A 26,400-nucleotide genomic window follows, 5' to 3' on the forward strand; every position below is an offset into this window, starting at 1 on the left:
GCATAAGAACACCACAAATGACAAGTTCATGAGTCATTGTTCTCGTACAATGCAAATAAGCAGCTGCCTTTGGTACATTTGCTAGACAAAGAATTGTAAATAACTGCAGTACCACTATAAAAAAAAAAAGAAGCAATTTCAAAGTTTCACATGAAAGTGAACTTGTCAACACAGCTCTGGGAGCAAACAATAACACAATGACATTTATTTATTTACAAAAAGGCCAGAGAAAAAAAAAAAAAATCGATCTCTTTGGGAGTACAGGGTGTGAATTGGAGGGCAATCACAAAGGAGAGGCAGGACTCAACTCATAAAGGAAAAGAAGGGATGGAGAGACAGACGGATTGAGTGACAACGGGACACAAAAGAGAGGCTGGTACAAAGTGGACCGTTCCGATAATGTTGCGGCTGTTTGGAGGCACTGAAAAAAGCCAGTGAAAAACCCACCTAAAAGCCCCGCTGTTGTCCTCTCTTATCCCAGCTGGTGGTCTTGGTTCTACAAAACCTCTCGCTAAGCGCACCAGAGAGGGGGCGATAAAATGCTTACCAGAATATTGGTGTGAAATGCGCCCTGAAAAAAAAAAACAACCGAGTGTGTCAATTGCTTATGCAGTCGTGGTGGCTTTCAACGGAACACAATGCAGGGCTGTGCTGAATTATTATCGGGACCCCCGTCGGAGAACGCAGAAAGAGGGAGCGAGAGCAGGGGGTCTCGTGGCGCGAGCCGACAGGCGTGGTGGCGCTCGGAAAGGTCAGCGAGGTGTACAAAAGCTGGTGAAAATGCCTCCCTCGGGAGGCAATTGTGAGTAACCTCAACTCTACACCCCCTCCCTCCATGTCCGCACACCCCCGACTCCCCCCCTCGTTTGAAAGCTTTGAGGCGTCTGAGGGCCACGAGGCAGATAAAAGAGGAAACAGAGGCTCCAGATTTGGCTTGATGTGCTGTGCGATCGAACACTGCAGTGCAACAAAAGACAGGGAAAAGGGAAATACAGGAGAGAAAGGAAGGACGGGGGACAGAAAGACTCGGCGGGCGTTATATGTCTCTCAAAGAAAAAGTAAGAGAAAGTTCCATGTGTAGCACAACGGTGGCTGGAGTGCGGAGAGCGGTGGAGGTATACGCACATTCATCGTCAAAGACAGGCACATGCATGGACAGTGAAAGTTTAATTTCTTTGCAATAAGAACAGAGGGGTTGTGATAATTTCTCATGAATAGTTTGTGATGCACTTTTCTTTTAAAGTCCCTCAGCTTTCCATCTGAGTGAGCTATTTTTCACAAAATGTAAGAGTCTGAAGGGAAGAAGAGAAAAAGATACCTAAATGTACTGGGTTGTTATTTCACCGCAGTGCTGAATCGCTAGATTAAAAAATATAACCCACAGAGCACACAATACAAGACAGACGAACAACAAAAGAGAAAGAGCGAGAGCAGATAATGACGCTCGGCGGTGATTGGTTGTGATCGGCTCTACAATGATCAATGCCGGCTTGAAAGGAGGCAACGCTGATGGTTTATGACAGAGGGAACAGTATGAAAATGAAATCAATAAGTCAACTGCGGAGCAGGGAGAGAGAAATGAAGGAAGCGGCGGAGAAAGAGAAGAGAGGTGGTTTTAGAGGAGAGAAACAGATAGCAGAAGACCGAATAAAACACAAGAGACAAAGAGAGCGGAGTAGACATAGTGAAAGGGAAAAAAAGGAGTTGCAGACAAGACGTAGAAGCTAGATGAAAGGTGTTGGTTTTAAAGGAAGCAGAGACAGAAAAACAAAATTGACGGATGAAGGACGATTCATTAAAGATAGATAAAAAAGACTACAGCGAAAACAAACTGACGAAAAATCAGATAAACCAACTAACAAAAACTTCTCTACAAACCCTGGGAGCTGATGTAAGTGCACTTGAGCATGTGTGTTCTGTATGCATGTTAGGGCTGCACGATATACCGTTTCAGCGTCGACAGGACTTGTGATGTCGACAAATGAACTCAAACATGTCATGCTGCGACTTTTCCGTTGCTCGATGCAAAAGGAAAACTCGCACAGTTGTCATCATCCACGACAAATCCAGTGTTTCCCGTTAATTACCTACAGTCTGGGCACTGTAGACCCGCCACAGTTTCATAATGAACCGTATATATTTGTATACGCTTCGTGTGGGGTCTGTGCTGTCTGCCCGGGGGGATTCGACTCGGCGGGTCAGGGACGGCCACTCGGTGTGGCAGGACCCTCTCCCCGGTGCTGGCTGGCTCTCGCTGGGTGCATTTCCTCCATGATGGTGCACCATGGTGTGTCATCCCCATTCATATCTATACAACCAATGTGTTTATGGTTAAATGGTTTACTAGAGCACAAAAGTGTTTATTTAATTGTGCTCTCAAAGTGCACCAGATTGATGCATTTTAACTTTAAAATGTACAATATTTAGGGTGAATACTCCTGTATTTTTTCATAGCGTATCGCAGAAAAAAATATTGCATATCAGTTTTTTTTCCCCAATATTGTGCAGCCCTAATGCATGCGTGAATGTATGTATGCTCAGGTCCTGTAACCATACACAGGCAAGGTGGTGTTTGACACATTCTCTCAGCTTCCTCACAGAATAAACTTCCTTCATTATGGGCACTTCGACACGCAGGGGATCATTGGGCCTCATGCAGGAAGTGATATACAAACACATTTTCTCTTATTTTTGTTCTTTTTGTTCTTCGCTTAGGTAAGAGAACATTTTACCAGTGGTCGAGAGCACTCTTACCAAGATACGAAAAAAACATGTTGTTTTCACAGCAAGGAAACACATGTTTTAAATTTGAGGATCATAACAAAATGCATGAATATCATATAATCAAATTTAGATTATGATATGTTTTAGAGGTATTATAATGATTGGATTATTACATTTTTGGGCTGAAGAAATACACCAGTACTGAAAATCACACAATTACTTTGTTAAGTTAACATGTGATCAAATAAAAATCAATAAATCAATCAATCTTTCTTTCTTATCGTATTTCAGCTTCAAGGTAAAACTGCTATGTTTCTTGCCCTCATGTCTGAAAACTGGACTCACAGGTTCATATTAGTTCTTGTGGCCTGCTATGTGTGTATGTGTGTGTGTGTGTGTGTGTGTGTGTGTGTGTGTGTTTACATTGACATTAATGACTGTCCTGATCTCTACCCCTCTACCTCTGATGATAAGGTCTGCCATTTTTTAATGAGTCAGAAACCCAGAAATGACTCCAGCATTAAACTTCTCAGTGGACCCGACACACACAAACACACACTCGAGGTCGTTCAGCCAAAATGTAATGTGGCACAAACATAATACAGAGTTCAGTCACAGGTCGAAGTGACTACCATTTGATATGTTTGTATGAATTAATGGCGTCCAAAGTCATAAATTAAACATACAGCGACAAAGAAAAAATGGACACAGTATAACTGAGGACTTCACAGTATAGACAACTAAACATCCTTGTCAAACATATGCCATACAACACCCCAATCAAATGAAAACAAATGCTCACATTACTGTAACAAACCCAATTAAATACTGAGTACTTTCCACTTTCTGTTTCTTTTTTGCTTTCTCTTGCACTAAACTCTCTCCGTCTACTGGCAGCCTCCATTATGTTTTGTGTCAACACTTCTCCAAATTCAGCTTGTAAGAATCATCCACGCTTGAAATAAATCATCACGGCTCTGACTCGATTGGAAAGAAAAACATTATCAACCCTGAACACCCACACACTACTGCATCATCTGGGCAGACCCTCCATGGCAAACTGCTCCAAACTAAAGCCAGCATGGTTCCATGGTGAAAATAGAGTCACGATGGATAAATCGCCGCACAATCAATCTTAAAGGTCAGGTCCATTATTTTATATATATTTTTTTATCATTCAGTATTGGTGTTCCTTATGTATTCAAATCCAAACATTTTCTTATTAGAGACCCCAACCAGCACAGCCACAAACTGTTCTGCCTGCTGCCGTCTGGCAGACGGTCCCGCAGCATCTGCTCCTGCACCACCAGGCTCAGGGTCCGCCGGACCGCCTCATCCAACAGTCCAGAAGACTGCTAAACTCTTGAGCTCCTGCTCAAAACTTGACATATTATCATTATACTGTCACTTTAACTTTACACTAGGGCTGTCAAAGTTAACGTGATAATAACGCCTTAACGCAAATTTGTTTACTACTTTCTTTAACGCGATAACGCAACTTGCGGATTTTAGGTTGTAGTGGACTCAGAGTGAAGATACCTGTATCATATGAAACTATAAAACCAAACGAATCCATTGGTACCAACCATGTCATACTAGCTTGTCGCGAAAGAGGTTAAATAACGCTCCAAACGTATGTTAAATTTTGGCGAGGAAAAACGGGCATGGCCATTTTCAAAGAGGTCCCTTGACCTCTGACCTCAGGATATGTGAATGGAAATGGGTTCTATGGGTACCCATGAGTCTCCCCTTTACAGACATGCCCACTTTATGATAATCACATGCAGTTTGGGGCAAGTCATAGTCAAGTCAGCACACTGACACACTGACAGCTGTTGTTGCCTGTTGGGCTGCAGTTTGCCATGTTATGATTTGAGCATATTGTTTATGCTGTGTTGTTAATTGATTTCAAATGATAAATATATACATACATTTGCATAATATCCCTGTTGCTAAGACTATTAAATAGTTGACAAATCTCCCTTTTAGGTACATTTTGAACGGATAAAAAATGTGTGATTAATTTGCTATTAATCACAATTAATTATGGACAATTGTGCAATTAATCACGATTAAATATGTTAATCGATTGACAGCCCTGCTTTATACATAAACTTAATGTTTTACAACCTGTTTACATCTCTGTATATAGCCTACATAAATGTATACTCCTCATTATACAAACATTTACTACATTAATCTTATTAATTTGCAATTACTGGCTACCACAAATTCATATTACTTTATTTCATATTTATTAATGATATATTTTATCCAAATTCTAACTTGACTACTTCATGTCTTATATTCTCATTTTATTTTTCACTTGTGTGATTTTCTTTTTTGAGATTATGTACTGAGGTGGGTCACACAGATACTGATATTGAAAAGATGCAGCTTTTTTATATTGTAGACTGTTGTAGTCTAATTTTTCAAACACTTTCGAAATAAAAAGAGAGTTTGGTTCTCTTTTTAAAGAAGAATTTGAAAGTGTAAATGACAGTTGTCAGGGCATAAAACTGATCTCTCGATTTTTACGAATCAAGACTCCATCGTCTAACGCTGCATGTTTAAATCGGAAATCGAATCGTGACCTCAAAACCGAAAAAATCGTGGATTGGAGAATCGCGATGCCCCTCTTCAGCACAGCTATTAATTTTGTTAACACAAACACAACTTGTTTGTTGTAAACAGAAAAGAAAATTAACGAATGATAAAATCCTTCATTGGTACGCATCAACTTCAGGTATCCAAAACACACGGGAAATAAAACTTTTGGTCAATAGACCTTCAGAACTGCTCTACGCATTATCCCGCTGTGTTCTGGCAAGTCAACTTTTGTTCAACACTGTGAGCTGCGGTTGGAAAAAAAAAGTAAAAGTTATTCCTTGGAGTTTTTTCCGTTTCTTGTCTGTAGGCAGTCACAGCTAATGAGGCACAAACAGACCTTCAACTGAGAGCACAAGAGAAACAAGAATCTGACAAAAATGTGCTCCAAACGAACGCTACCTTTTTTAAATCGATTCAACGCCTTTGCAAAGAAAGGTGCAAAACTACTACTGAACAATTTGTTAAGATTCAAGATTTTTGCAATTGTGAGTTTTCATTCCTGTTTTCTCCAGTGGGCAGGGGGGAGTCGTGGTAGTTGAAGCTCAGAGTCACAAATACAATGTCAAAGGATAAAAAGTGCTATCTGCTCCGTGGTGCATCAACTTTGTAGAAAAGTTCTGCACTTTGAAAGAAGATTTTTAAAAACGCAGCAAGGCTTTAGCCCCAATTAAGGCAACCCCTACACTAATTTAGAAGAGCGGTGTGAAACCCCCCCACGCCTGGGTTTTCAAATTTTTTTTTTCTCTCCCAACAAATATAAAAATTGAGAGAGACTGTTCCTTAATTAGGCCTAGTTTAAAGAAAGCTACAAGACACTTTATAATATTTATTCACGCATATCAATGAGGCGAATATGGAGTTTGACTACTTGTTCGCTTCATAAATTTTGTGTCAGTACATAAGTGAGAGTGTGTGTGAAACTTTCTGTGTGTGTGTGTGTGTGTGGTCAGTAGCAGGTCCAGCAAGCAGCTGAATCTCCTCATTCTTCTTCATTAGTGTTGACTGCAGAGGGGCCTGCCATCTCTCCCTCTCTCTCTGCATCTTTTCATCCTCTGTCCATCTCTAACTCTTCCTCCATACTTACCATCTCCTCAGGGTATCCACCCATCTTTCCTTTCTCGCCTTTTACCTCCCGATCCTCGTGCCTCCTCCACCCTTCCCTCGTTTTCTCCCCTCTGAGCGCTTCTGTCCGAGTCTTTCTCCTCCATTTTTCTCTCTCTCAACGGCGCTCCCATCATCCCTCGTCTGCCTCCACCTCTGTTCTTCAACTGTCCACCCTCCTCCTCTTCATCATTTTCTCCTCACATCTCCCCATTTTGTCCTCTTCGCTTCTAAAATTGCTCATCATGTTTACAAAGCGCAACTCTTTTTTTCTTCCCGTCATATTTTCTCTGTATTTTTCTCCTCTTTTCTTCCTCACATTCATTTCTCTGCTTTATTTTCTTTGTAACGTCTCTTCAGCTTCGCCCTATCAGTGCTCATCACGAGCTCCATCCCCCCTTTTTTCTTAACTTGCTTGCTTTTTCTCTTCCATACTACCTATAGAGGAAGTCTGCTCCATTATTTGTCTCACTTAAACTGATCTCCAGCTTCTTCCTGTAAACATTTAATCTGCAGCTTAATTGTTTCTTCTTTCGCTGGGCTCCATTGTCATGCTTTAGCGCTCCCCTCTTCTTCTTCCTTTCTATTTATCTCTCTCTATGCCCAGTGTTTCTCAAAGCCTCTCCGTTTATTCCTCATTGGTCTTTCACATGTACCACCCCAACCTAAGAGTTTCTAGATCTCTCTACGTCTACACAGCATGTGCTTTTTGTTCTTCAAAGCCTTCTCTTTGTATTTTCTTGGTAGTTTGTTTGTCTACATTGTTATCTGCCGGCAGAGTCGCTGAGCTGCTGTGATCTTTGTACTGACTGGCATGACTCCCGTTCAATCAACAATAAAACTAAAGGTAAAAGAAAAAAAAGAAATCAATACTAGGTTTTACACCACTGTGATTCACCGGCTTTGCGAAAGTCAGTTTGCATACAGATCGGCAACAGATACAGATTTCTTTTTATCAGTATTGTCAATAGAGTTTTCCTCTGAGAATGGACTTATCAAAACCTGATGAAACTATTTTCTCTATCCCCTTATCTTCTGCTGTGCTGTCCACAGGGAATCATACTTGCATGCCTCAGAAATAGCACACAGGCTCCTGCACAAAAGGTTGGCCATTTCGAATCACAAGTGTTCCAAAAAATTCTACAGCGTCCCTCTCTGTGGGTCTGTGGAAAGCTCCCCTGCAATAACTACAAAACTGCCCCGCTCAAATGCTCTGCCCACCCCCCATTTACATAAATGATGGAATATTACAAACACTTCTCAGTATATTGCAATGCAGCACGTCAATACCACCAACCCCCCAAAAAATCACAAATCAACACTTCTCTGAGACATTATCTGTCTCAGAGAAGTGTCAAAGATAATCAATATTAGCGCTATTTTTCATCATTGTCTGTCCCAAAACTAAACTACAGTTGCCTACCTAACGGCACATAGAAATGACGACATTTGTCCCAGTGTCGCCTTTACAATGACGTATACATTTTGGTTTATAATATATATATAATATAATATATAAAATTATGGTGATAAAGCTGAACCTAGACCAGGGGTCAGCAACCTTTACTATCAAAAGAGTATTAGGGCCACATAGAGGGAAAAAAAATCAGAGATATCCAGAATAAAGTCATTATATTACGAGAAAAAAAGAAAATAACACGTAAAATTACTACTTTATAGTATTATGACTTTATTCTCATAATATTACGACTTTTTCTCGCAAACCTGTGACTTTATTCTCATAATATTATGACTTTATTCTCGAAATCTCAGATTTCCTTTTTTTCCTCAATGTGGCCCTAATTCTCCTTCGTACCGTCGTACCATAGACCTACAACAATGATAAATAAAAATGAAAATGTAAACAAAAAACAGTTATTAATTTCCATTTTTAAAAATCCACAGGGAGCTACTGGAGAGGGGCTGAAGAGCTCCAAAAGAGATATTTTTTTAGATATATAAAAGCCCATTACTGCTCTAAAAAATAAAGTTTCGCAAGATTTGAAATGATTTATGTGCAAATGATACCACTCTGAGAAAAAGCTCCATCTTAACAAAGCACTTAATAAATGGTTAAAGTGGCTGATGGACAGCAGACATGACATGTCATCAGTCAAACCTCCTCTGTTATTTCAATTAGCCCTGATGGCACGACTGTCAACGACCGAACAGTCCAACAACCGTAAATCATTAGCTAAGCAGGAGAAAGGGGAATTAAAGGTGTAAATGAATGCCTCTCACGCAGGAGAAGGACAGTCAGTCTTAATGCACCGGGTCGTTTTGGAGAATGTCTCACAGTATGAGAGCTGACAAATGTGACACCTCATCAGCAAGTCGTCCTACTCCCTACTCTACCTCGCCATGGCTGTCAGGGACCGGGGAGTTCAACAGCTTAGACAGTCAACAGAGCACACAAACACAAGTCTAGTTTAGTCATAATCCATAAAGCAGAAAACACACGTGGCTGTGCATGTCTATGTCATTTATCGTTGGCATAGCTTGTCCATGAAAAGTAATATTCAGCCTCATTTTCTCTTGATATTAATTTATTTCTACGTCTCCTAACCAACTGTTACAGCCCTGTCTCCTAAAAATTATGTTTCCATACAACGGAACTGCTATGTGAATTACGTTACGAGGGAAATGGAATAAAGTAATATACATTTGGTAGACAATAATTGCAAATGAAACAAATGTATATGCATAATGAGGAGCATACTGTATATATTAACGCATTAACGTGATTTTTCGGTGGTTGTAGTGGGCTCAGTTCTAAAGCTAGAGTGAAGCTACTGGCATCATATAAAACTACAAAACGAAAGAATCCATTGGTATCAACCATGTCATACTAGCTTGTCGTGAAGGAGGCTAAATATCGCTCCAAACCTACGGTAAATTTCGGCGAGGAAAAACTGCCATGGCCATTTTTCAAAGGGGTCCTTTAAAAAATAAAAAAATGTGCGATTAATTTGCCATCAAGCGTGATTAACTATGGACAATCCTGCAATCAATCGACAGCCCTACATTATAGACATAACCTTAAAATAAACTGTTGCATTCTACTTTCAGTTTTTAACTTATGCTGTATCATATGAAATGTGAGCGTGAATGGTTGTCTGTCTCTTTGTGTCAGTCCTGTGATAGCCTGGCAACCTGTCCAGGGTGTTCCCCGCCTTTGTCACCTGGGATCAGCTCCAGCCCCCCCACGACCCTGAATAGGATAAGCAGTTACAGATAATGGATGGATGGATAGATGTATTATATGAAATATGCCAAAAACTGAAGTAGACATACTGCACTAAAGCATATATCTCAATCCAAACAATTTTGGGTGGCATGTAAAAAAAACAATACATGAGTTAAGTACTAAAATAATTAAATAAGCAATTAAATTATCATATAACTTATACACAAATGTATTTCCCTCACTTTACAGCAATAGCTTGGCTCTGCACAAATTGAATAAGGTATTGGGGAAAAAAATTCTAATTTGTGAAAAAGTATCCGTAATTAGAAAATATATCGCAATGAATTCGACCAGAAAATCTGCCAAAGGTTGCTTAAATATCCCCGTGTATTAGATAATAGTGACTTCAAACACTACTTGGGATCTTATTACAGGTATCCATGGGGGGCCAGTAGTCCAGACATACTCCAGGGAGAAGAGATAATGAAGATAGATCATTTCCAGGGGAGGCACTTTCCCGGATTTGAATGAAAAGCAATCCATTACTTTAAGAGGTTATATCTACTAATCACCTGCCGGTCTGCAAGGTCTATCATATTAAAACATATTCTAGGGATGTATAGGAATGAAAAAAAATCACAACTAGAATTTACCCACCCAGATGGTACCGTTAAATGTTGTGTCTGACTACTACACTAAACTCCTACGACAGGCCACATGCATAATCTCACGTTTTAGTGTCTTTGATTACATCTGTGATTTGAAAACATCAGATTTCCACACATTCAGAAAAATAAAAGTGTACGTCCTCGTCATTCTCAAGTAATAGAATCCTTAATAAAAACTCTCCTGCCTGGCTGCTGAAAGCTGTCAGCCGAAGTGTTGATCACACTCAGTAGACGAACATCTGGTTCAAAAGTACTTTAGCCGACTTTGCGAGCATTCAGCAGTGAAGCGGCTAACAGAAACAAGTCACTCTGCCCTCCGTTTCCATCACACTTCTCTACTTCCATAACGGTTACTTTTGTAGTTCCAACACTCAAGTTTGCAAGCGTAAATAGTCGCAAAAAAAAAAAATATTGCAATGATTTGACTGACAGAAGGAGATTCGACCCATGGGTTTCTCAAGTGATGATTTGGGGCAACAAACCTACATGTGACAGCGAGAAGGAATTCCTCCGCCGCAAAAGCAGCAGCAGCAACAAGGAATCACAGTCCACAGAACAAAGACTCATTTCTTACAGTGTGGCTGCTTCATTCCCAGTGCAGACAAGATCAATACGGCGACCAAATAACTCTTTAAACACACATTCCCAAATCTCCTTTTCAATCACTCTGCTGCTCCTCTTGCTTGATATCAGACAGAATTGTCTACTCAGTTTCCATCTTCAGTCTGATGTTCCCTCCAATCTAACCGATTTCCGTGGGGGGTGGGGGGGTTCTCCTAACCAGTGGGCAACCGCCGGGTCTGAAAAGTGAAGCCAATGCGGAAGTGCCTTAAACTTGCATTCTGTCTAACAGCCAGCAGGGGGCGACTCCTCTGGTTGCAAAAAGAAGTCTGATTGTATAGAAGTCTATGAGAAAATGAGCCTACCTCAGTAAACATTGTAAACATGAGTTCAATCGCTAGTTTCAAGTCTTCTTCAATACAGCATGATGTTCATTTAAAAATTATGTAAATTATGGCCCCATTTAGAGTCAAATAGATCATAAAGCAGGGGATGTGTAAAGGCGTGGCTACCTTGTGATTGACAGGTCGCTACCACTGAGGTGTCCGTGTTTTCGTCTTAGAAATTTAACCTTTTCACAGTGGGGTTTTCAGTTTATGAAACATTTTGGTCGCCTAAAAACATATTATTCAGCGTTCGGTTGTACGTCCATTAGCTCCACCCTCTTCTGGTTGCAAAAACATGGCGACAGCCAAAAATCAAAATGCCAAACTTAAGGCTTCAAACCAAACCAATAAGTGACGTCACGGTGACTACATCTTATAGTCTATGCTCCTAACCAATCACAAGAGACCAACGTATATGCCTGAATGATACGACAGTTCAAGTCAACACTGACCTGACGCCACTGGTTTTGCTGGGGTTTTAAGAGTGGAGCGGAGCAAAGTAAAAACAAACTACCATGTCGGGCGATATTGAGAAGACATTCCGTCTCAGGCGTGCAGCTCGACAACGCTTACCAACAGATTGACAACGGCATTGGTCCCACCCTTGGCACTGATCGGCTAATCGTCGGTCCCCCGTGGCGCTCATTGGCTCAATTGCTTTTTAACGGAGAAACCGCTGTTTGGTGTCACGATGCCAGACGAATCAGTCAACTTGATGGAGTGGGTGGATTGAAAGGTCTGGACCCAGGCAACTGCTCCTCAGCACTCTATAAAGTTTCTTGCTCTCCGATTCTACCTTTCTTTTCTCTCTGTTAGGTTCAGTTTCACTCTCTCTCCAGTCTGACAGGCAGCTTTTAACTTTAGGAGTAACTCCCTGGGTATTAGACCCAAAGCCTGGTATGTCTGTGCTCCACAGCAGGGCTCCGGATATATACGTGAGTGTGTGTGTGCCTCAGTAGTTGGCCTTGCTGAAGGGGAAAATAACAGCGTTTAAAGTTTCTGAGGTCTTAACTTGCAGCCGGCCAGATCGTGACCTCGCTGTAGCTCCACATACATCTGTGATCGCACATGCTGATGTAACACTCATCTCTCTATGTTTTTCCAAATCTCTTTTATGGTTTTTACTCTCTGTATATCTGGTCTTTTTTACCTCTCCGTTCAGGTATTTTCTCCATTTTTCCGAATCTCTTTTGTACCTTTCTGTCACTGTCTCTCATTTTTCCAGTTTCCACTCTCTCCATTGTGAGGCAAGCCTCTGACATTGATCAGCATCAGAGCCGGGCTCTCTCTGAGATTGCCGCTAAATGAATTCACAATCCCACCAGGCCTTTAGACAGTGCGTGCGTGTGTGTGCTGTGTATGTATTCGCATCTGAGAGCGCAGATAAAAGACTAGAGAATCCCACCGAGTGTCTGGACAGTGTGTATGTGTTACATGTGGCAGTGCCCACGTCAGGCCCAGCCTCCCAGAGGATAATGACTAGAGGTCGTCTGCTCGGTCTCTGCGGGCTCTGTGGGAATCTCCCCTCATTTGCCATCAAACACACACGCATGTACACAAGCGCACATAAAGATGGTAGTGTAACCCAGCAGGAAAACGTTTGTGATATGCAGGCCTGTCCACTGACCCGCTGTGACACTGATCAAAACACATCACAGTTGCTTCTGTGAGTCTGGAAAGACAAAACAAAAAAACTGGACCACATTCAGTCCCAATGAAGTCATCTTCAACTCATTTAAAAGCAAAGGAATGAAAAGACATCATCTGTTTGCTTTCTCCTATCAGAGGCTTTCTGATATTATTTAATTCGTAATTTTGATTAGTTAAATAAGCAGTAGTTTCTCTTGTTTAGTCAAGGCCACTCCAAATTTTTGAAAGGATTAAAACTTATATTGGCAATACAGAAGAAAACACTCATCAACTACGCTTATAAACAGGATGAAAACAGAAATGAAAACACATTTTCCCCAGGCTCACAGCGAACCGACTTTCCTTAAGATACTCTCATTTAATATGCATTATAAAGAAAGAGAAGTGAAATAATTTCCCCACAGTTTGTAGGACTCAAACATTTATGGTTTAAATGATTAAAATGAATCAAACATATTTTGCTGCATTTCTGTTATAACACGGACAGGAAACGCAAATGGTGTGATGCTTTAAAAAGTCCAACCCGCTCTCACAGGAAGGCGTATAAATACATTACACGGACATTCCGCGTGTCATGAGTACGCATTTTAGCATTTTCACGTGTCATTTGTACTTTTCACTGAACACCCTAAAAAATTGTCATCAACCTAAACATATGTTAGAGCTGAAATTAGCAACTTTCGGCCTGTTCACACTACAGCTGACGAAGCATGTTGTGACGTTTTTTAAGACTATTTTTCAAAAGTCTACGTAACAAACTTCTAAGGCTGGGAGCAACTACTGACTTGTTAATGATTAGTGATAATTAAAGTTGGGATCGGCAACATTGGAGAAACCAGCAAGAGTAAGCTGGAGTTTGAACATATCCTACCGAAATAAATCCAGCCCAGTGTTGCCAACTTTTTTCCAATGAAAGTAGCCAGCAGCACTAGCTCCAATAGTCGCTAAATCTAGCAAGAAAGTCGCCAAGTCAGCAACACTGACAGTCCGTCCCTTCTGGCCTCACTCAAAAACAACAACCCCAATTAACAACACAAAACAATTAATAATATTGTCCAGAAACCCTCACAGGTACTGCATTTAGCATTAAAAATATGCTCAAATCATAACATGGCAAACTGCAGCCCAACAGGCAACAACAGCTGTCAGTGTGTCAGTGTGCTGACTTGACTATGACTTTGCCCCAAACTAAATGTGATTATCATAAAGTGGGCATGTCTGTAAAGGGGAGACTCGTGGGTACCCATAGAACCCATTTACATTCACATATCTTGAGGTCAGAGGTCAAGGGACCATTATTTATTTATGAATTAATTAATGTATCATTAAAACATTTACTTATTGACTGTTTTATGGTGTTTTTGTAAATCCTATTTTAATTTGAACTACTTATTGATGGATTAATTATATCATATAATAATACAATAATAATATAAATAATTAATATTTAATTTGTAAATTCTTTTCATATTCTTCTTTTTATTGCCCAATAAAATGTAAAATAATGACATACTTTGTAATTTCCATTTATTCATAGATTAATAAATTAATTTGTAAACACGTATTAATGCCTATTTTTATTGTACAATTAGTTATTAATCAATTAAATGTTCTATTACTATTTACCTGACTATTGTAATCCTCCATACATTTGTGGCAATTCCACTGATGTCAAATGAAGTATGGGGTGATTGGCCCAGAGAACATAGACATAGTACTATAGTATCAATTAGCATTAATCACTTAATACTAGCTCTGTGTAAAAAGGTTATTTTGTCTTTAAACTTGATAGGTTCAACAACGCAACGTTTTTTTCCCCCACCCCACAATGTGTCAGGCTACAGTACATTTATTAAGTCCACAGTCTACTCCACAAGAAAAAACAAGTCATCAGTGATAACCAAAATGTGACAGCTTCTAAAGACATAATGGAGGAAGAACTTTATAAACTTTCAAATTGGGTGAAAGTCAGGGAGATGCCTCAGGGGCTAATCAGGAGGAAAGACCTTGATGTGTAGGTTAAAACAGACTGCGATGTAGCAAGCTATTCACGCACCCCACACACACACAGACACACACACACACACACACACACACACGCACACATATATTGTGCATGATCCGCCATGCTCTTTTAAAGACAGTCTTCAAAGAGTCTTCACTCCGCTCCTCGTTATCTCACACCAGCTAATATGATGAAGAAACTCGCGCACATGCGCACACACAAACACACACACACACACGCACACACGCACACACACAAACACACACACACACACACACACACACACACACACACACACACACACACACACACACACACACACACACACACACACACACACACACACACACACACTACGCCGATCCTTGTAAGGACATTTGACACTCATAAGTGTAGAAATACAAGAACACAAACAGGTTTAGCTATGTGTATAAAAGTCTGCATGGGTTTCATACAAGACAGATGCAAAGCTACGGATGCTATTGAAAGTGCACACACGTACAGGCAGCCACACACACACACGCACACACACACACTACACCAGCACAAGAGCAGAGGAATCAAGTTTCAGCGAGCTGATTATCACATGCTGTATTACTATATGCCAGGGGAAGCCTCAGTGCCCCTGAGCAACGCAGCTGAGATGTGAGCAGAGAGCACCATGAGGCAGAACACTACGTTGTCCGGGTGCATGATGAGCAGCTACACCTTCAAATGCCTCTACTGTACAAACTTTGGAAGGGCAAGCTTCCAGTATTCTGTCCTCCAACTTCCCCCTCTTCCTCTTCCATCTCCTCACATTTTTCTCTCTATCTTTCTGTGAATTTGTAACTTAAAACTGCTGCAGCGATGCACATACTTGAGGAGAGAAAACTTGTCTTTGCTGTTGAATAATACAGCAAGTGGATCCAACTGAGGAATGTGAAATGCTGAAAGCGAAAGTACAAAGGCTAGATTTTACTGAGTGCATGCATAAGCAGCGGTTCTTACTTTCACTGCGGATAAAAAAAACAAAAAGTGACAAAGAGAAAAAAGGCGAGATCTCTTCAAAGACAGCTCTGATGGAAAGACGAAGACATAACTAAATCAACTAAATTAACATTGTGTCAGAAAACGGAATGACACCACAATCAACTTAAAGGGCAACGACTGCCATTTTTAAAGGATTGATATTATTGTGGAGGCTATATAACATGATGGAAAAAATACTGCAACTTGCTCATGTACGGTAAACAGCAACTGCCTGTCATTGACGATTTGAATGGAGTATAGAGTTTCAACAACAATATGAATAAACTTGCTGTCACTTTCTGAATCTATTTTATGTTAACAATAAACACTTATGAGACAGGGAAACTGTGTCATACCTTTCTGACTTCTTTTGAGCTTTTCCAGTAGTTATAGTTTATGTAAGTGCTGTCCCTTGAAATGGAGAAATCCACTGGAACGAAGTAATCCGTCACAGGATTTCACCGCAAGTTGTGACGGTCACCATGAGTCCGGCTAGCGACTCACTGTCGCTAGCCGGACTAGCAGGCTCCATTAAATCACAAAGCTTAATAAACACAGAGTAATTGATAATTAGGTCTGCCGTGAAATGATCCGTTTCACGTCACTGTGTTGTGCTATTTACAGGATGAAACCACAAAACGACACTTCACAGCTAAAACGACACCGGAGATAAAGTAACAAAGAGATATGCATCATATAAAGCATGTCGTCTTTGCTATGATGAGGGACATGGGTTAAAGGTCCCATATCATGCTCATTTTCAGGTTCATACTTGTATTTTGTATTTCTACTAGAACATGTTTACTTGCTGTAATGTTCAAAAAACATTTTATATTCGTCATACTGTCTGCCTGAATATACCTGTATTTATCCTCTGTCTGAAACGCTCCGTTTTAGTGCATTTCAATGGAATTGCAACGGAATTGCGTTGCTCGGCAAAAGTTTGTGTCCATGTTTACTTCCTGTCAGCTGATGTTATTTACATACATTGCAACAGGAAATAAACTGGCACACATTTAGAATGTTTACGTTTAAAACCCTGCAATGGTCTAAATATTGTATATTTGTGACATCACAAATGGACAGAAATCCTAACGGCTTGTTTCAAATGCACAATTTCTGAATACGGGCTGTGTGTATTTCTAGAGCGTTTTGATGGTTTAACAGTATTTATATAGCACTTAAACCTGCTTTATGATATAAAAGACCTGAAAATCTCACTTTTTAGAATATGTGTCCTTTAAAGGATGAGTTTTCAAACTTAAATAACACAAAAGTCTAATGCAAATAAACAGGAAAAGAAGCCTTGAGATTATATAATCATAAGATTTCTGCTCTTATACTCTCATAGAATTGTAATAATGAGACTGCAGACATTATCGTCTGACTGGATGACCCTGTCTGGTTTAGTTGAAGTCAAGTCAACTCCCTTTCAAAAGAAAATTCTTATTTTTCTTCAATTCTGGCAATGTTAATGTGCTTCAGACAGTGCACTGTCATATTCAGATAAATATCTAAAATGTAATTAATGTTGACTGGGAAAATGTCTAGTTTCACTGCTTGTTATCAGATAACAACCTGCTTTTCTGTCTTTCTCACTCACTTTAAATGATCGCGTGTCTGTAAACTACCTAAAATTAGAACCAAAAGAGTGAAGGCTGCGGTGACAAGCTGAACTGCGACTGAGGACTTATGTCATAGCAACCCAAACTGTGTTTGCCTTTGAAAAGATGTCATTTTCAGCATTGGTAGGAAAACAAGTTTGGTAGCACTGGAGAACTTGGATTTCATACTTTTACTCACACATTCACTCTAAAAGCTGTTTCTAATGACAAGATTTTACTCTGTGTAAAAACTTAAAGTGACAGCACTCGAAATTGTATCAATCTGATTTTTTTGGGTCCTTAACTCCCCCCAGAATAATCGTGAGAACATGAGAAAAAATGAATTTCTTTCTTTTACATCAGACAGAGTGCTGCTCTGAAAATAACATCATCTTTATCCATGGAAAACTTCAAAAGCCACCACGAAGACAGGATTGTTATGTCTCAAACTTCCCCAAATCCCTGCTTGTTTGAGGGGCAATGCAAAGTACAATACGATATTAACATTGTTATTATTATTATAATATACATATTATTTTTGTTAGAGACTTGCTATTAATATTGCTTTAGAAAGTGATATTCATAATTAAAGTATGACCTGGGATTTTGTTTTTCAACTTCATGGGAGCGCTGACACAATAAAATACGATTTGTGATAATACTTTTGTTGTATTAACTTTTGGGATCTTCCCTAATATTCCAAATCCTATCCACTTGGAAAAAGCTCTCACCTTCTTTGCAGCATTGATACACCGCTGGTATTCTTTGGCCAGGTCTGAACACCTCAGGGTCTGGTCTCTATTCTCCCTGTAGCAAGATAAAATCTGAGCCTGCAGGCCAGAACACACCGGGTCTGTATTGCGAGACCTGAAAAAGACAAAAACACAGAGATACAGTAAGAATAGAATAAAGAATTAAAAAAATAAATAAATATATGAATAAACAGTAATGTTTGGTCCCCTTTTTATCACTGACAGTGTAAATATGGGCCTGCAGAAAAATAATGCAGACCGAAAATCACGTTAAAACATCAATGAAATTGAAGAACTGATGAGCATCAACATCTTGAAAAACTGTAAATAGATAAGTAAAACCCCCCAAAAACTAAAAACAAACAACGGCAACAATTAGTGCATCTTGAAGTCAACACATATATCAGCTCCTCAGAGAAAGAGGAAAAATGTGAATGTGAAAAAAGGATCTATTTAAAGTAGCTATAATCTAAGTTTTTATAAGGAACAATGGATCACATACGTTTTCAGCTGAAGCAGGCAGCTGCTTTCAGCAAAAAAGTTCTAAGAACCACGACTAACTGGTGGACATATTGTTGCTTTTAGCAGCTGAAGAGCCAGACATTTCCCTCAGGAGTTGGTGGAGACCAAAACAGAGTTAAAAGGAGAGTTAATATTAGACATATAGTATATTCATCAAATGGCCACAGACACAACTCCAAATGAACGATAATGTTGCACTATAACTGTTGGATGTGTAAATAATAGGGCTATCAATCGATTCAAATATTCATCGTGATTAATCGTATGATTGTCGTATGATTAATCACACTTTTTTTTATCCATTCAAAATGTACCTTAAAAGGAGATTTGTCAAGTACTCTCATCAACATGGGAGTGCTTGCTGAGATTTGCACTCACCTTTACTTTAATCATAAGTAGGGATGTCGATCGATTAAAATATTGAATCACAATTAATCACGATTGTCCATAGTTAATCGTGATTAATCAAAAATGTATTCGCACAGTTTTTATCTGTTCAAAATGTACCTTAAAGGGAGATTTGTCAAGTATTTAATACTCTTATCAACAACGGATTGGGCAAACATGCTTGTTTTATAAAAATGTATGTATATATTTATTATTGGAAATCAATCAACTCGGAGGCCTCTGGTAGAGGTAGAGGACCCGAGCTTAAGGAAGACACCACGATACCACCCCACGAGGGTGAGAGGGAGATATATATATATATATATATATATATTTTTATATTTACTATTGGAAATCAATTAGCAACACAAAACAATGACAAATATTGTCCAGAAACCCTCACAGGTACTGCATTTAGCATAAAAAATATATGCTCAAATCATAACATGGCAAACTGCAGCCCAACAGGCAACAATAGCTGTCAGTGTGTCAGTGTGCTGACTTGACTATGACTTGCCCCACACTGCATGTGATTATCATAAAGTGGGCATGTCTGTAAAGGGGAGACTCGTGGGTACCCATAGAACCCATTTTCATTCACATATCTTGAGGTCAGAGGTCAAGGGACCCCTTTTGAAAATGGCCATGACAGTTTTTCCTCACCAAAATTTAGCAAGTTTAGAGCGTTATTTAACCTCCTTCATGAGAAGCTAGTATGACATTGTTGGTACCAATGGATTCCTTAGGTTTTTCTAGTTTCATATGATACCAGTATCTCCATTCTAGCTTTAAAACTGAGTCCACTACAACCTAAAAATTAAGTAGTACTTAAAAGTAAGTTGCGTTAATATATTGAAGAAATTAGTGACGTTAAAACGCATTTGCGTTAACGCGTTATCGTGTTAACTTTGACAGCCCTAACAAAAACAAGAATCTTATATCGTAACTAATTCATAAAGCCACTCATAAAGAACTGAAGTATGTTTGATTGTTTATTGACTGTTGTGAATTTACACTGTCAAGAAATGAAATCAGATTATAATGAAGTTTCGGAACACTTTCTAAGTTCCATAAGTATGCTTTACTTCCAACAGAACATTAAATAATATTTGAGAAATAGAAGTGTTTTTTTTCTCTCGTCTACATGCTTCTCAACTTCATGTGTCTTAGCCACAACAGATGAAAAGAAAAACTATTTTTTTTTTTTTAAAAGAAAAAACATGGGAAAAAAAAGAAGTCTGTTCAAATGAGGCAAGACAAAGATGAAAAACAATTAACAACCTCACCCACTGCGACCTGTTTAACAACCTCTGGTGTGTATAGTACTGTACGTGCTTCATTGCAAATCATGCAATTAGAGCTAAATCACATTTAATTGAGTGGGTAGGATCATTCTGATCAAATACAGCAGAAAAGTGTGCTTCGAGAGACTGAATCAGCCGTACTTAATTTGATATGTGGGCTGTATTATAATTGGTCTTTGCCTGTCTATCTGTGTGATTGTTAACTATGACAGGCTTGCTGCCTGGGCGCCTCGCTGTAATGGATTCTGACTGATTGAAGCAGAGACAAGCGAGTTATGTACGCCCACACAGGTATAGAAAGGCACATGCACAAATGTACACACCCACACGCACTTTGTAGTACGCCGTAAACGAGAAAGCACCGCAAACTTGCGCACACACACACCTCCCTACATGCCGGCACATCGATCTCCTCTACGCTGTGGACCCTGCATACACACTTTCTCTGTGAGGAGCGTTTAACACCACATTTAATTGAAAGACAAATTAAAGGGTCTTTTTGGCTTTGATTCACAGAGGTGAGCTGACCCCCGCGTTTCAATTACAGCATATCCATATCCACACAGGCGCACACACACACTTTATCATCAGCAACAGTATCATGGATGCAATGACTGAGTTTATCTGAGCACGGGTGATAGAGGTTAAAGAGGAAAATGAACAGAGACGGATAGAAAAACATATAAAGGAAAGAAGTAAGATAAAACGATGAAAGGGGAGGAATGAAGCATTCTTTGGTGTTCTCTCACAAGACCCATTTTAAAAAGATGACAGCATATCAGATTACCCCGTTACCCCCCCCCAGCACCACCTCCAATAGTTTATCTTGCCTGTTTAATCAGTCTTTTCCCACTTTTTTGTCTCCGTCTTCTCTCCAACTCGGTCTCCTTTCTTACTTCTCCCTCGCTCACCCCCCCTCCTCTTCTCTCATCACATTAACAACATAGAGAGGACGACACCAAAGCGCGCCATCTTTATCTCTCTCGCCGTTTGAGGCCACCGAAGATAAGGAACTCTCCTTTAATTTGAAATAAATGGCCTTCATCAGGGAAGCCAAAGCCTCCTGATAGCGCTGCGTGGTTTATTAAAAGGCGCTTGAAGCAGAAAATTGGCTCAGCCGCAGCAAAAAGCTAAAGCTCTGTCCACATGCTACACCAAAATTGAAGGTGAGGTCTTAAATCAACAATATTAACTGAGCCGCTTACAAAATAAATAAATAAGAAAAATACAGTAAATATATATATATAGAGAAGGAAGCCTTGGTTTTTTAGTTGGAACAAGGTAAAGCAGCGTCTGTGACAGCCCGTCCAGCCATGTACGGGGTTGTTGTTGTTGTTGTTAATGTGCGTATGTACTGCGAAAAAAGCATTTTAATGTGTGTGGGAGCAGTCATTTTTGGGGAGAGTTCTCCACGCATCTGTGAGCGGTAAATATGACAAAACATAAACAGTAAGATTAGTTGCTTAATTAATGGTGCTGCCCATTATTTTTAATCTCCGGCAGCGAAGGCGGAGGCGGACGCAACACAGAGGCCTCAGACTTCTGGACCACGCAGACCAGCTTACCGAGACAAAGAGAGGGAGAGACATGAAAGGGGAGAAATTGGAAAATGGAAAAAAGACACAAAACACACCACCAACTACAAAAGCCTCTGGCAAAGCTACGAGACTGATAAGGAAGATGCTTTTATCGCCTCTACACCATGCATCTCTCAGAGTTGAGAGTGATGTTTTTTTGTGTTTTCCTTAATGGCTTTGGCTATACATATGAAGCATTGTTTGTCCTACATGCCATTTTATTTCTACCCTGTCAACTACAAAGTGTTGGTATCTGCACTGTGTTTCAGGCAACTAATTAGAAAATCTTGTTAACATCTCACAGGAATCAGCGCCCGAGGAGGAAAAACGAAGAGAATCCAATATTGTGACTGACTTCAGGGCTACAATACAAGTTCATTGAAAGTCTGCGACATCTTGTTTGTGTGCCGACACACGGGGCATATGTTGTATTATTTTTGACATGTAATGAATATAATGTGTCCTCAACTTTTTTTTTATATAATGCTTGGCTCTGACTATGTATTCCAATGTCAACAACTGTCTGTTTAATGTCTATTGGTTTTTTTTTCCAAAAATACCGTTGCACCCATCTCCCTAATTGCAATTCAGACGCTTCCTCACTGTCAACCAAATAGCTGACTACCTGCATCATTTGGCAGCCATGCTATACAGTGGTCAAGTCATATTTGTGGGGAGAGAGGGTAATCCAAGCAAAACCCATTCAGAACGGACCGATTTCTCAGTTCCCAGTACTGTTGCTTGCAGCGTTGTCGTTGGGCGTAACTGTTTGGAGCCCGTGGCCGTTCGGAACGCATGGCCATTCGGCGAGGGCTGATTGCTTGGCCCCCAGATGTGCTGGTGGAAGCGTTCTCGAGAAGCGTTCTCGAGAAGCGTTCTCGAGAAGCGTTCATCGCTCGTTGACTCCAGGGAAGTGAAGAAGTTTGGTTGTAACGTTAGCATCGAGCATCCAGAAGCAATGAGCCGCGGCCTGTATAAGCAAAAGCGGACGACATGATCGACTCAGTCCCCAGAGCCCTGAAGAGTTTATTAATATTGGATCTGTCGCATGATCAAATTGCACCAATTTCGACAATGCAATACACCCGCCAAGTGTTAAGTAGATCGGATGAACTTTTTTGAGATATGCAAAGGACATACGCATGCACATTAGACCTGCACGATAATGAAAAAAAAAAAAAAAAATTGACATTGCAATATTTACTTTTTCTGTGACGTATATTGCGATATGAAAAAATACAGGAATATTCACACTCAATTTTGTAGGCTACATTTTAAGGTTATATACATCAATCTGTTGCACTTTGAGAGCAAAATGAAGAGGCTAGATAAACAATTTTGTGGTATTGTAAACAACTGTGTGCTCTGGTAAACGATTTATTCATAAACTGTTTTCATTGTATGAATGGTGATGACATGGCAAAAAAAAAAGTTACACCCGCGAAGCATGGTTAATGAAACAAACTCCATGATTCAGGACGGGTCGGGAGGGTTGCAGACATTAGCTGCAGACCTCAGTATAGTCTGCCCGGTGAGGAGAGCTATAAGCTCACCGTCGTGTGTGACTAATGCGCATGCTCGCATCTCAATGTCGCTGCTGGAACAATATATCAGGCAGCCCTAACACGCACACATACAGAGATTCCTTGTTTTATAGTTAGATTATTGTGACCCAAGATTGAGATGTTACCATGGAATACTTAACCCAAAAAAATAACCATTTGCGTATCAATTACTCACCCCGTGTCACCTTATCGCATGCCTCCACGGTGAATGGAGAATCAAAAAACAGTGAAAAGTCTTGTTGAATTGAAGTAAATGGAGGCCGCTTTTAACAACAGAAAAACTATATCAAAATATCCTTTTACAAACTCTAATGCAAATAGCACAGTACTCTAAAACCTTAGTATTAAAAACACTTTGGACTCGTCTGGACTCGCATGAATGAGTAGTGCGCCTGTGCAAGTGTTTTATATAATAAGATTTTAGTGCAAATGCATGTGTTTGGTAAGCATTGAGTATGCGACTGGATAAATAAGACTTGGATTATACCGCACGAGTTGTGAGAAACAACTTCAAGAATTCAAGGTAACACAGGGTGAGAAATACAAAAATGGTAATTTTGTGGGTGAAGTTTTCCTTTCATCTCCGATTGAACTACGTTTTTCTCCTAAGATGAAGCTTAGGTGGCTCTGTTTATTCACAGTTAATTTCATCATTTAAAGTCCTAGAATCCTTCAGTAGTGAGGTTTGAGTTCAAGTTCAAATTTGCCATTCCAATCACACAAAATACAGCTGAATGAAATATTCTTTCTTTCATTACCAGGGTAATAAAACTTAAAAAAAAAAAAAAAAAAAAATCTGACAAAACATCAAGGTTATGGGTGAATCAAAAATCTGAGCAATGAAAAAGAGAGTGGTTTGTAAGAACCATCACTTCATCTCGAATTTTGTCTGCTAACTTCATACTACAATTCTACAATTTCATTTAGCAGACACTTTTGTCCAAAGCTACGTACATTTGAGAGTTCGATGGCCACTGGCTTTCTCCAAAAAGTAAAAGTCCTGCAAAAAATGCCATAATATCAGGTGCTATATGTTTTTCAGGCCAGGCATTTACATCACGCTCATGTCACCAACCATTAAACATCTTCATTTTGTCTACCTTTGTCAAGTTCCTGGAGTCTGGCGGTTCTCTAAGCCCTCAACAACTTGAGCCTACACTGTCAGGATTAACATCATGTTTGATATTCTGTTATACACTCTGCTCTCTTTCTCACCCTACAACTCTTGTAAAGTCTCTGTCTAAGCCCTCTTGTCAAGGAGGTTGCTGTTGTTGTTGCTGCTGCTGCTCCCTGCAATTTCTGCATTACCTGGTAAGATTTGAAATACTCCACTTGTGTTCCTATTTGGATGTCCAGGTTAAAAAACTTTGAGGAAGGAATGAAATACAACTGCATTTGTTCATCCAAGATCAACGGAGAAAGCCAAATAGTTCAACATATTAGAGAATATTTTTTCTCTTTCCGAGAGTCAGATGAGGAGATCGATACCACTCTCCTGTCTGAAAAGTAAATATGTAGCTGGAGCCAGCAGGGGATTAGCTTAGTTTAGCATAAAGACTGGAAGTTGGGGGAACTGCTATCCTGGTTCTGTTCAAAGCAAAACAAATCTGCCTAAAAGGACCTCTAGGACCAAAGATCCCATAGATTTCTATGCAATTTGACGGATGTTTGGATTGCAATTTTGACAACTTCATATGCATTCATCAGTTGTTATACAAACGTTTGTTTTATACACAGGTCTAAGAATTATTTTGTGATCTGGCCTGAAACTGAGCATTCACTTTTCCTAAATAAATTAAGGTCGATCATTACGTCATGTCCCTTCAGTCTTCCCCCGTCCATCACAGTGGCCGAATATTGCTTATCCAGACATCTATACATATTTGATTAAATCACGTTAGGCGAAGCATCTGTACAAATCCAATCTGTTAATAGCCAACTGCTTGATCTATAGGCTGAGATTTAGTTGAAGACGACAGTCTGATGCTGCAATAACGTTAAAGTATGACGAATTACTGCAGCAGCCTCCCACTCAAGATAACGTTAGCTAGCCATGCTAGTCACTGTCACCAGCATCATTTAGCCATTTACCACACTGACAGTGAATACTCACGTATCGTATGTGCCTCAAATCTCATTGTGAAAGCCTCGGTTAACCCGCTGCACAACAGCTTTTTAGCATTTTCTCTCCTGTGACAGCAAGTTGAGCGCAGCGGCGGCAATGATGCTGGTCTGGTCTATAGCTTGGAGCCATAAAGCCCCTCTATTATACCTTTTTTAGGACATAGCAGAGGAACAAATTAGAGATCAGCGTTTTTGGATTTATTGTTGGTGCAACCAACTACACAGCAACTCTTCATAGCATAGCGTTATTACTATTAGCGGTTGTTTAAAGTAGAAGTTTAGAGACATGTTTCAACTTCTTCTGTTTACTCTGTTACGGACACGGGATTGTTTTCCCTCAAAAGGGGGCGTGGTCATGCAAGCCCACTCTGGATGATGTACTGATGTATGTTAAAATGTTTGTCGGTTGCTTTTTGTAAAAACACGGAATTCAAAGTGGGTCCCTCCTCCATGATTCAACGAGCGAGTGAGGGACAGAGAGAGAGAGAAAGAGAGAGAAAGAGCAGCGATGGTTGAGTGAGCTATAGAGTGAATGAAGAGGGGGATCGGCCATGGATGTATTACGTGCCTCGGTATCAGATGCAGAGTGGCGTGACAAAGAAGCGGTATTTGACAACCTGAACAGGCAGCACACCCAGAAACATTGTTATTGGCTGTTGACA

General features: G+C 39.9%; 1 protein-coding gene across 3 annotated transcripts in view; it reads right to left on the minus strand.

Annotated features, from left to right (window-relative positions):
- Nucleotides 1-26,400, minus strand: part of chchd6a (coiled-coil-helix-coiled-coil-helix domain containing 6a) — a 101,081-nt gene that overhangs the window by 9,744 nt on the left and 64,937 nt on the right. For all 3 annotated transcript variants that reach the window (XR_005207252.1, XM_037772614.1, XM_037772615.1), the window contains one exon: nucleotides 18,239-18,374. Coding sequence is in view for 2 of the 3 variants with exons in the window: in XM_037772614.1 (XP_037628542.1) it covers nucleotides 18,239-18,374 (136 nt within the window). In the remaining variant the exon portion in view is untranslated. The remainder of the gene's footprint in view (nucleotides 1-18,238; nucleotides 18,375-26,400) is intronic.

Source organism: Sebastes umbrosus, chromosome 6, assembly GCF_015220745.1.
Source record: "Sebastes umbrosus isolate fSebUmb1 chromosome 6, fSebUmb1.pri, whole genome shotgun sequence".
In the NCBI taxonomy this organism is placed as follows: domain Eukaryota; kingdom Metazoa; phylum Chordata; class Actinopteri; order Perciformes; family Sebastidae; genus Sebastes; species Sebastes umbrosus.